At 40.1% G+C, this 12677-nt stretch overlaps 1 protein-coding gene across 1 annotated transcript in view; it reads left to right on the top strand.

The window, feature by feature from the left end:
* The first annotated feature begins 16 nt into the window (after positions 1–16).
* The window catches only part of LOC133664271 (zinc finger protein 569-like), a 40686-nt gene continuing 28025 nt past the window's right edge, over positions 17–12677 (top strand). Inside the window, exons 1-2 of the mRNA XM_062068783.1 lie at positions 17–350; positions 6526–6780. Of these exons, the coding sequence (XP_061924767.1) occupies positions 227–350; positions 6526–6780 (379 nt within the window). The 5' untranslated portion in view covers positions 17–226. The remainder of the gene's footprint in view (positions 351–6525; positions 6781–12677) is intronic.

Genomic DNA, 12677 nt, shown 5'->3' with positions numbered 1-12677 from the left:
TCACTTCTGTCTTCTTAATGAGTGCGTGCATGTACACTTTTATGTAAACAGGTAATAGTTGTTTGTATCCGGATACATTAGTCTGAGCGCATTTTGACGCGTCTTGTGCTAGCTTAGCTTGCTAGTTAGCTTAGCTTGTTAGCTGCTAACAAAGAGACGCGGACGTTATCAACACATCACTAAGTAGAGATCAAATGTGAGTGTCAAGTGTTGTGATTGTGTGAAAATGTGCGAAAGAACGATAGCAAAGTATGAGGAGGAACTTTGTCCAACAAAAGAGGAGAAGGAGCGACAACATCAACTACTGGACGCTGTTTTCAAGAAACATCAAGTTGTGTTACACAGAACAGGTTTGTTTACTTCTTACTCTCACATCTTTACTAACTTTATATTTCATTATTAACACTTCTCTTCAATATATTCTCTGGTGAGGATGATGCACTGCTTTGTAGAGATGTTCGATAATGGCTTTTTTTCCCCGATATTCCGATATTGTCCAACTCTTAATTACCGATTCCGATATCAACCGATACCGATATATACAGTCGTGAAATAACACATTATTATGCCTAATTTTGTTGTGATGCCCCGCTGGATGCATTAAACCAGTGTTTTTCAACCTTTTTTGAGCCAAGGCACATTTTTTGCGTTGAAATAATCTGGAGGCACTACCAGCAGAAATCACTAAAAAAGGAAACTCAGTTGACAGTAAAAAGTCGTCGTTGCAATTTTTGGATATGACTTTAAACCATAACCAAGCATGCATCACTATAGGCTCTTTTAGGTTTAATACCTCCATACTTGTGTACTCTGTTACAAAGAAAAAGCAGCTCTTATGCGTTACGTTCTAACAATTTGTATGTTTTAACTGTTCCTCATGTACGGACTGAATTTGGCAAAAGAGCTTTTGGCATTGCTGCCCCTATGGCATGGAATGCATTGCAGACGAAACTGAAACTTACAGAACTACTTCCATTTGGAGCCTTCCGTTCTGTCCTGAGGGACAAACAGCGAGAGACGTTTGCACAGTGCCTGTGTTTTTAAAGATGTAAATCTCTGTTGTTTTACAGTTCTCTTATGTATTTCAAAATGTTTTATTTTTGAAACTGCTCTGTGACATGTGCTGTTGACCTCTTGGCCAGGTCACCCTTGTGAAAGAGATCTTGATCTCAATGGGTTTTCTTATCTGGTTAAATAAAGGTTCTATAGCTCTTGTCTCAAAGTAGGTGTACTGTCACCACCTGTCACATCACGCCCTGACTTATTTTGTATTTTTTGCTGTTCTCCTGTGTGTAGTGTTTTAGTTCTTGTCTTACGCTCCTATTTTTTTGGGTATTTTCCTGGAGCAGTATCATGTCTTCCTTTGAGCGATATTTCCCGCATCTACTTTGTTTTAGCAATCAAGAATATTTCAGTTGTTTTTATCCTTCTTTGTGGGGACATTGTTGATTGTCATGTCATGTTCGGGTGTACTTTATGGACGCTGTCTTTGCTCCACAGTAAGTCTTTGCTGTCGTCCAGCATTCTGTTTTTGTTTACTTTGTAGCCAGTTAGGTTTTAGTTCTGTTCTGCATAGCCTTCCCTAAGCTACAATGCCTTTTCTTAGGGGCACTCACCTTTTGTTTATTTTTGGTTTAAGCATTAGATACGACGACAAACCCTTGTCGTCTCACACAACGTGTTCCCGACATCTACAAAGCAATTAGCTACCGGCTCCCACCTACTGACATGGAAGAGTATTACACGGTTACTCTGCCGAGCTCTAGACAGCACAGACACACAACATCGGCACATAATTTGCAGATTGTAATTAGTAGTTGGCAAAAAATATTTTTAACCCAAATATGTGAAATTACATAATCTCCCCACGGCACACCAGACTGTATCTCACGACATGCCGCGGCATAGTGGTTGAAAAACACTGCATTAAACAATGTAACAAGGTTTTCCAAAATAAATCAACTAAAGTTATGGAAAAAAATGCCAACATGGCACTACCATTTTTATTATTGAAGTCACAAAGTGCATTATTTTTTTTAACATGCCTCAAAACAGCAGCTTGGAACTTGGGACATGCTCTCCCTGAGAGAGCATGAGGAGGTTGAGGTGGGCGGGGTTTGGGAGGGGGAAGCGGGGGGTGTATATTGTAGCGTCCCGGAAGAGTTAGTGCTGCAAGGGGTTCTGGGTATTTGTTCTGTTGTGTTTATGTTGTGTTACGGTGCGGATGTTCTCCCGAAATGTGTTTGTCATTCTTGTTTGGTGTGGGTTCACAGTGTGGCGCATATTTGTAACAGTCTTAAAGGCCTACTGAAATGATTTTTTTAAATTTAAACAGGAATAGCAGATCCATTCTATGTGTCATACTTGATCATTTCGCGATATTGCCATATTATTGCTGAAAGGATTTAGTAGAGAAAATCAACGATAAAGTTTGCAACTTTTGCTCGCTGATTAAAAAAAGCCTTGCCTGTACCGGAAGTAGCGTGACGTCACAGGAGCTAGTATTCCTCACAATTCCCCGTTGTTTACAATGGAGCGAGAGAGATTCGGACCGAGAAAGTGATGATTACCCCATTAATTTGAGCGAGGATGAAAGATTCGTAGATGAGGAACGTTACAGTGAATGACTTGAGAGGCAGCGATGGACGTATCTTTTTTCGCTCTGACCGTAACTTAGGTACAAGCTGGCTCATTGGATTCCACACTTTCTCCTTTTTCTATTGTAGATCACAGATTTGTATTTTAAACCACCTCGGATACTATATCCTCTTGAAAATGAGAGTCGAGAACGCGAAATGGACATTCAGTGCCTTTTATCTCCACGACAATACATCGGCGAAATGCTTTAGCTACGAGCTAACGTGATAGCATCTTGCTTTAACTGCATATAGAAACAAAAGAAATGAACCCCTGACTGGAAGGATAGATAGAAAATCAACAATACTATTAAACCGTGGACATGTAACTACACGGTTAATGCTTTCCAGGCTGGCGAAGGTTAACAATGCTGTGCTAACGACACCATTGAAGCTAACTTAGCAACCGGACTGCACAGAGCTATGCTAAAAACATTAGCTCTCCACCTACGCCAGCCAGCCCTCATTTGCTCATCAACACCCGTGCTCACCTGCGTTCCAGCGATCGGCAGAAGGACGAAGGACTTCACCCGATGCGTTTGGCGGCCCAGAGACGTAGGAAGTCAAGGTGAGGTCGCCGGCTAGCGCGGCTAGCGCTCCAACAAAGTCCTCCTGGTTGTGTTGCTGTAGTCCGCTGCTAATACACTGATCCCACCTACAACTGTCTTCTTTGCAGCCTTCATTGTTCATTAAAAAAATTGCAAAAGATGTCCAGAATACTGTGGAATTATGAAATTAAAACAGAGCTTTTTGTATAGGATTCTACGGGGTACCATAACTTCCGTTACTCTGACTTCGTCACGCGCATACGTCATCATACCGCGATGTTTCAGCCGGATATTTCCCGGGAAGTTTTAAATGTCACTTTATAAGTTAACCCGGCCGTATTGGCATGTGTTGCAATGTTAAGATTTCATCATTGATATATAAACTATCAGACTGCGTGGTCGGTAGTAGTGGCTTTCAGTAGGCCTTTAAAGTTGTTTATACGGCCACCCTCAGTGTGACCTGTATGGCTGTTGACCAAGTATGCCTTGCATTCACTTGTGTGTGTGAAAAGCCGTAGATATTATGTGACTGGGCCGGCACGCAAAGGCAGTGCCTTTAAGGTTTATTGGCGCTCTGTACTTCTCCCTACGTCCGTGTACACAGCGGCGTTTTAAAAAGTCATACATTTTACTTTTTGAACGCGATACCGATAATTTCCGATACTACATTTTAAAGCATTTATCGTCCGATAATATCGGACTGCCGATATTATCGGCCGATAAATGCTTTAAAATGTAATATTGAAAATTATCGGTATCGGTTTCTCCTGCTTTGTTTTTATATTGTTCATGGAAAGGAGACCCTTTCAGACACACTATTTTTATGAGAGGTCGATGTTCCTTAGTTTGTAACATTGTGTAACAACATGTTTACAAAAAACTCACACAGTCGCCAAATGTATTTTACATTGTAATCAATAGAGATGTCCGATAATGTCGGACTGCCAATATTATTGGCCGATAAATGCTTAAAAATGTAATATCGGAAATTATCGGTATCGGTTTCAAAAAGTAAAATGTATGACTTTTTAAAACGCCGCTGTACGGAGTGGTACACGGACGTAGGGAGGAGTACAGAGCAGTTGCATCTCCCAGTCATACTTGCCAACCCTCCCGATTTTCCCGGGAGACTCCCGAATTTCTTTGCCCCTCCCGAAAATCTCCCGGGGCAACCATTCTCCCGAATTTCTCCCGATTTCCACCCAGACAACAATATTGGGGGCGTGCCTTAAAGGCACTGCATTTGCGTGCCGGCCCAATGACATAATATCTACGGCTTTTCACACACACAAGTGAATTCAAGGCATACTTGGTCAGCAGCCATACAGGTCACACTGAGGGTGGCCGTATAAACAACTTTAACACTGTTACAAATATGCGCCACACTGTCAACCCACACCAAACAAGAATGACAAACACATTTCGGGAGAACATCCGCACCGTAACACAACATAAACACAACAGAACAAATACCCAGAACCCCTTGCAGCACTAACTCTTCCGGGACGCTACAATTACACCCCCTGCTACCCCCCTCACCTGAACCCCGCCCACCTCAACCTCCTCATGCTCTCCCTGAGAGAGCATGCCCCAAATTCCAAGCTGCTGTTTTGAGGCATGTTAAAAAAAATAATGCACTTTGTGACTTCAATAATAAATATGGCAGTGCCATGTTGGCATTTTTTTTCCATAACTTGAGTTGATTTATTTTGGAAAACCTTGTTACATTGTTTAATGCATCCAGCGAGGCATCACAACAAAATTAGGCATCATAATGTGTTAATTCCACGACTGTATATAGCGGTATCGGTTTATATCGGACTCGGTAATTAAAGGCCTACTGAAAGCCACTACTACCGACCACACAGTCTGATAGTTTATATATCAATGATGAAATCTTAACATTGCAACACATGCCAATACGGCCGGGTTAACTTATAAAGTGCAATTTTAAAATTCCCGCCACACTTCCGGTTGAAAAACTCCTTTGGATATGATTTATGCGCGTGATGTCACAGAATCCACGGAAGTGGTTGGACCCCGTCGAACCCGATACAGAAACCTCTTGTTTTCTTCGACAAAATTCCACAGTATTCTGGACATCTGTGTTGGTGAATCTTTTGCAATTTTTTTAATGAACAATGAAGACTGCAAAGAAGAACGTTGTAGGTGGGATCGATCTGTGTATTAGCGGCTAAGTACAATACTTACAACAACACAACAAGGACTACTTACTACGCCTAGCCGATGCTTGCCGCCAAACCCACGGATGAAGTCCTTCGTCGCGCCGTCGATCGCTGGAATGCAGGTGAGCACGGCTGTTGATGGGAAGATGAGGGCTGGCTGGCGTAGGTGGAGCGCTAATGTCTTTATCATAGCTCTGTGAGGTTTCAGGCACAACACCGGTTGCTAAGTTGCTAAATTAGCCTTAGCGTCGTTAGCAACAGCATTGTTAAGCCTTACCAGGCTGAGAATTTTTAACCGTGTAGTTACATGTACATGGTTTATAATAGTATTGTTGATCTTCTGTCTATCCTTCCAGTCAGGGATTTATTTATTTTGTTTCTATCTTCATTTGAGAACGATGCTATCACGTTAGCTCAGTAGCTAAGTGTGTCACCGATGTATTGTCGTGGAGATAAAAGTCACTTTAAATGTCCATTTCGCATGCTCGACTCTCATTTTCAAGAGGATTTAGTATCCGAGGTGGTTTGAAATACAAATCCGTGATCCACAATAGAAAAAGGAGAGAGTGTGGAATCCAATGAGCCAGCTTGTACCTAAGTTACGGTCAGAGCGAAAAAAGATACGTCCATCACTGCCTCTGTAGTCATTCACTGTAACGTTCCTCATCTACGAATCTTTCATCCTCGCTCAAATTAATGGGGTAATCGTCGCTTTGTCGCTCCAAATCTCTCTCTCCATTGTAAACAAAGGGGAATTGTGAGGAATACTAGCTCCTGTGACGTCACGCTACTTCCGGTACAGGCAAGGCTTTTTTTTATCAGCGAGCAAAAGTTGCGAACTTTATCGTCGATTTTCTCTACTAAATCCTTTCAGTAAAAATATGGCAATATCGCGAAATGATCAAGTATGACACATAGAATGGATCTGCTATCCCCGTTTAAATAAAACAATTTCATTTCAGTAGGCCTTTAAGAGTTGGACAATATCGGAATATCGGATATCGGCAAAAAAGCCATTATCGGACATTTCTAATTTTTAGCTACACACTTTTAACAAAACACACGAGAGAACACAACTAATCTCGTTGTGTTAACAGTGGCAGTCAAAAACTATTGCTATTCTCTATTAATCTGACTTACTTATCTACTAAACAGACGTCCAGCAGCCCCCTCACATTAAAGAGGAAGATGAGGAACCACAGCCCCCTCACATTAAAGAGGAAGAGGAGGGTCCACAGCCCCCCCACATTAAAGAGGAAGAGGAGGAAGTGTGGATCACTCAGGAGGAAGAGTGTCTTCTAGGGCAGGAGGAGGCTGATCTCACCAAGTGTCCACTGACTGTTGTCTCTGTGAAGACTGAAGAGCATGAAGACAAACCACCTGAGTCCTCACAGCTTCATCACAGTCCAGGTAAGCACAACACAAAGTCACAAATGCGGCTTTGGTAGCTTAGGGTTCTCCTTTGCTCATAAACAAATTATAACGGAAGTAGGGATGCAACTATAGGAAAGTTTCATACCACAGTTATTGTGACCAAAATTATCGCGGTTATCGTTATTATGCCGATATTGTTAACTGTGCTCAAAAAGTACTTATTGCTGGGATGTTACTGACGTCACGTCCCACCCATCAAATAGGCGTGGTGGTCAAGCTGGCTGTGTTCCCAATGGGTACTAGATGCCATTTAGCCTTTTTATGAGAAAAATGTCCTATGCTTTTGTGTTGTTTTCGTATGGATTCTTCATTCATCACTACAAGCAACACTGCTAAATTTTACAATATAACTAAAACAATTCTTGCTTACTAAATTGGCCCATGTGTGGTGTCTGTAGGAGTGATTTCAGGCATATTTGTACGTGCTATCGTAATGTAATCAAGCTGGCGTCGTTAGCATTAGAACTGCTGTGTAAATTCAGAATTCTGCTTCTGTGTTGAGGCGTTATTGTTCTCCGCCTCCAAACTTTTCTGTGTATCGTGACTTGGACCCCAAAAACTAATTAGTCTTGTGTTGTGGCAAAGCGACCATAAAAGGTCGTAATTGGTAGTACATTACTGTCATAACGAGGTTTTCGCAGCTTACTGCGAGGTTTGTTCTCCCGGGATGCAAACGGACTATTCCGGACAAGGCTTGCAGGTAGGAACATATTTATTAATCTAACTACAAAATAACAGGCAAAAACTCTCTTAACTGTGGCATGAAATAAACAAGACTTACGTAGAGGGTTGCGTGACAATAGCGTGAAGCAAACAACTAGCATAAACTATAGCATAGCAAGAAACAAACAACTAACTTAACTATGGCATGGAACAACTATGAAACTGTGGCATGAAACAACTAACATGAACTATGGTATAGAACAACTATGAAACTGTGGCATGAAACAACTAACATGAACTATGGTATAGAACAACTATGAAACTGTGGCATGAAACAACTAACATGAACTATGGTATAGAACAACTATGAAACTGTGGCATGAAACAACTAACATGAACTATGGTATAGGACAACTATGAAACTGTGACATGAAACAACTAACATGAACTATGGTATAGAACAACTATGAAACTGTGGCATGAAACAACTAACATGAACTATGGCATAGAACAACTATGAAACTGTGGCATGAAACAACTAACATGAACTATGGTATAGAACAACTATGAAACTGTGGCATGAAACAACTAACATGAACTATGGTATAGAACAACTATGAAACTGTGGCATGAAACAACTAACATGAACTATGGTATAGAACAACATGACACTGTGGCATGAAACAACTAACATGAACTATGGCATAGAACAACTATGAAACTGTGGCATGAAACAACTAACATGAACTATGGTATAGAACAACTATGAAACTGTGGCATGAAGCAACTAACATGAACTATGGCATAGAACAACATGACACTGTGGCATGAAACAACATGAACTATGGCATAGAACAACATGACACTGTGGCATGAAACAACTAACATGAACTATGGTATGGAACAACTATGAAACTGTGGCATGAAACAACTAACATGAACTATGGCATATAACAACATGACACTGTGGCATGAAACAACTAACATGAACTATGGCATAGGACAACATGACACTGTGGGATGAAACAGCTAACATGAACTATGGCATAAAACAACTATGAAACTGTGGCATGAAACAACTAACATGAACTATGGCATATAACAACATGACACTGTGGCATGAAACAACTAACATGAACTATAGCATAGAACAACATGACACTGTGGCATGAAACAACTAACATGAACTATGACATAGAACAACATGACACTGTGGCATGAAACAACTAACATGAACTATGGCATAGAACAACATGACACTGTGGCATGAAACAACTAACATGAACTATGGCATAGAACAACATGACACTGTGGCATGAAACAACTAACACGAACTCTGGCATAGAACAACATAACACTGTGGCATGAAACAACTAACACGAACTATGGCATAGAACATGACACTGTGGCATGAAACAACTAACATGAACTATGGTATAGAACAACTATGAAACTGTGGCATGAAACAACTAACATGAACTATGGCATAGAACAACATGACACTGTGGCATGAAACAACATGAACTATGGCATAGAACAACATGACACTGTGGCATGAAACAACTAACATGAACTATGGCATAGGACAACATGACACTGTGGGATGAAACAACTAACATGAACTATGGCATAGAACAACATGAGACTGTGGCATGAAACAACTAACACGAACTATGGCATAGAACAACATGACACTGTGGCATGAAACAACTAACACAAACTATGGCATAGAACAACATCACACTGTGCCATGAAACAACTAACACAAACTATGGCATAAAACAACATGACACTGTGGCATGAAACAACTAACACCAACTATGACATAGAACAACATGACACTGTGGCATGAAACAACTAACACGAACTATGGCATAGAACAACATGACACTGGCATGAAACAACTAACACGAATTATGACATAGAACAACATGACACTGTGGCATGAAACAACTAACATGAACTATGGCATAGAACAACATGACACTGTGGCATGAAACAACTAGCATGAACTATGGCATAGAACAACATTTCACTGTGGCATGAAACAACTAACATGAACTATGGCATAGAACAACATGACACTGTGGCATGAAACAACTAACACGAACTATGGCATAGAACAACATGACACTGTGGCATGAAACAACTAACACGAACTATGGCATAGAACAACATGACACTGTGGCATGAAACAACTAACACGAACTATGGCATAGAACAACATGACACTGTGGCATGAAACAACTAACATGAACTATGACATAGAACAACATGACACTGTGGCATGAAACAACTAACACGAACTATGGCATAGAACATGACACTGTGGCATGAAACAACTAACATGAACTATGGTATAGAACAACTATGAAACTGTGGCATGAAACAACTAACATGAACTATGGCATAGAACAACATGACACTGTGGCATGAAACAACATGAACTATGGCATAGAACAACATGACACTGTGGCATGAAACAACTAACATGAACTATGGCATAGGACAACATGACACTGTGGGATGAAACAACTAACATGAACTATGGCATAGAACAACGTGAGACTGTGGCATGAAACAACTAACACGAACTATGGCATAGAACAACATGACACTGTGGCATGAAACAACTAACACAAACTATGGCATAGAACAACATCACACTGTGCCATGAAACAACTAACACAAACTATGGCATAAAACAACATGACACTGTGGCATGAAACAACTAACACCAACTATGACATAGAACAACATGACACTGTGGCATGAAACAACTAACACGAACTATGGCATAGAACAACATGACACTGGCATGAAACAACTAACACGAACTATGACATAGAACAACATGACACTGTGGCATGAAACAACTAACATGAACTATGGCATAGAACAACATGACACTGTGGCATGAAACAACTAGCATGAACTATGGCATAGAACAACATTTCACTGTGGCATGAAACAACTAACATGAACTATGGCATAGAACAACATGACACTGTGGCATGAAACAACTAACACGAACTATGGCATAGAACAACATGACACTGTGGCATGAAACAACTAACACGAACTATGGCATAGAACAACATGACACTGTGGCATGAAACAACTAACACGAACTATGGCATAGAACAACATGACACTGTGGCATGAAACAACTAACACGAACTATGACATAGAACAACATGACACTGTGGCATGAAACAACTAACACGAACTATGGCATAGAACAACATGACACTGGCATGAAACAACTAACACGAACTATGACATAGAACAACATGACACTGTGGCATGAAACAACTAACATGAACTATGGCATAGAACAACATGACACTGTGGCATGAAACAACTAACATGAACTATGGCAAAGAACAACATGACACTGTGGCATGAAACAACTAACATGAACTATGGCATAGAACAACATGACACTGGCATGAAACAACTAACATGAACTATGGCATAGAACAACATGGCACTGTGGCATGAAACAACTAACATGAACCATGGCATAGAACAACATGACACTATGGCATGAAACAACTAACATGAACTATGGCATAGAACAACATGACACTGGCATGAAACAACTAACATGAACTATGGCATAGAACAACATGGCACTGTGCCATGAAACAACTAACATGAACTATGGCATAGAACAACATGACACTATGGCATGAAACAACTAACATGAACTATGGCATAAAACAACATGACACTGGCATGAAACAACTAACATGAACTATGGCATAGAACAACATGACACTGTGGCATGAAACCAATAACTATCATAACTATAGAATCAGAACTGAAACGAGCAATGACACCAGGCCGACTGACTGGCAAAGGCGGGTTAAATAGTCTCTTGATTAGAGCCAGGTGAGCGTCCGAACACCAGCAGCAGGTGAAAATCATATGCCACCATGGCAACCAAAACAAACAAGAGTGCACAAAAAACAGAAACTACTGGAGTTAAACTAACAGAACATAACGAAAACATGATCCGGACCACAGATCATGACACATTACTGTGTGTATAGGACTACTTCTCCAAATTCTGAACAACATTTGCAACAAAAGGGACAGTTGTAATACAAACCCCGTTTCCATATGAGTTGGGAAATTGTGTTAGATGTAAATATAAACGCAATACAATGATTTGCAAATCATTTTCAACCCATATTCAGTTGAATATGCTACAAAGACAACATATTTGATGTTCAAACTGATAAAAAAATGTTTTTTTGCAAATTATCATTAACTTTAGAATTTGATGCCAGCAACACGTGACAAAGAAGTTGGGAAAGGTGGCAATAAATACTGATAAAGTTCAGGAATGCTCATCAAACACTTATTTGGAACATCCCACAGGTGTGCAGGCTAATTGGGAACAGCATTTTCGGCCGGTGCGACTTATACTCCGGAGCGACTTATACTCCGAAAAATACGGTATATCATACTTGCAATAAGAAACATGTTTAATGTACTGAAAGATTTTTTTGTTAAAATAAAGACAATAATGCTATTTTTTTTGTGGTCCCCTTTATTTAGAAATGTATCGTAAAGTACCGAAAAGTATCGAAGTACATTTTGGTACCGGGTACCAAAATATTGGTATCGGGACAACACTAGTTTAGTGTCATGGTTGCTCAATAATTGGCCCCCAAGAAAAGTGATTTTTGTCCACATTTTAGTTGCAACTTTTGTTTTTATTGGTGTTTGAACCACTGTTCAGCAGTTTGGTAAACATTTAATGTTCTTTAAATGTGGTATACCATATTTTTCGGAGTATAAGTCGCTACGGGGCATAAGTCTCACCAGCCGAAAATGCATAATAAAGAAGGAAAAAAACATATATAAGTCGCACTGGAGTATAAGTCGCATTTTTGGGGGGAAATGTATTTGATAAAAGCCAACATCAAGAATAGACATTTGAAAGGCAATTTAAAATAAATAAAGAATAGTGAACAACAGGCTGAATAAGTGTACGTTATATGAGGCATAAATAACCAACTGAGAACGTGCCTGGTATGTTAACGTAACATATTATGGTAAGAGTCATTCAAATAACTATAACATATAGAACATGCTATACGTTTACCAAACAATCTGTCACTCCTAATCGCTAAATCCCATGAAATCTTATACGTCTAGTCTCTTACGTGAATGAGCTAAATAATATTATTTGATAT

The sequence above is a fragment of the Entelurus aequoreus genome, linkage group LG14 (genome assembly GCF_033978785.1).
Source record: "Entelurus aequoreus isolate RoL-2023_Sb linkage group LG14, RoL_Eaeq_v1.1, whole genome shotgun sequence".
NCBI classification, from domain to species: Eukaryota; Metazoa; Chordata; class Actinopteri; order Syngnathiformes; family Syngnathidae; genus Entelurus; species Entelurus aequoreus.
This window is presented reverse-complemented; position numbering and strand designations above follow the sequence as displayed.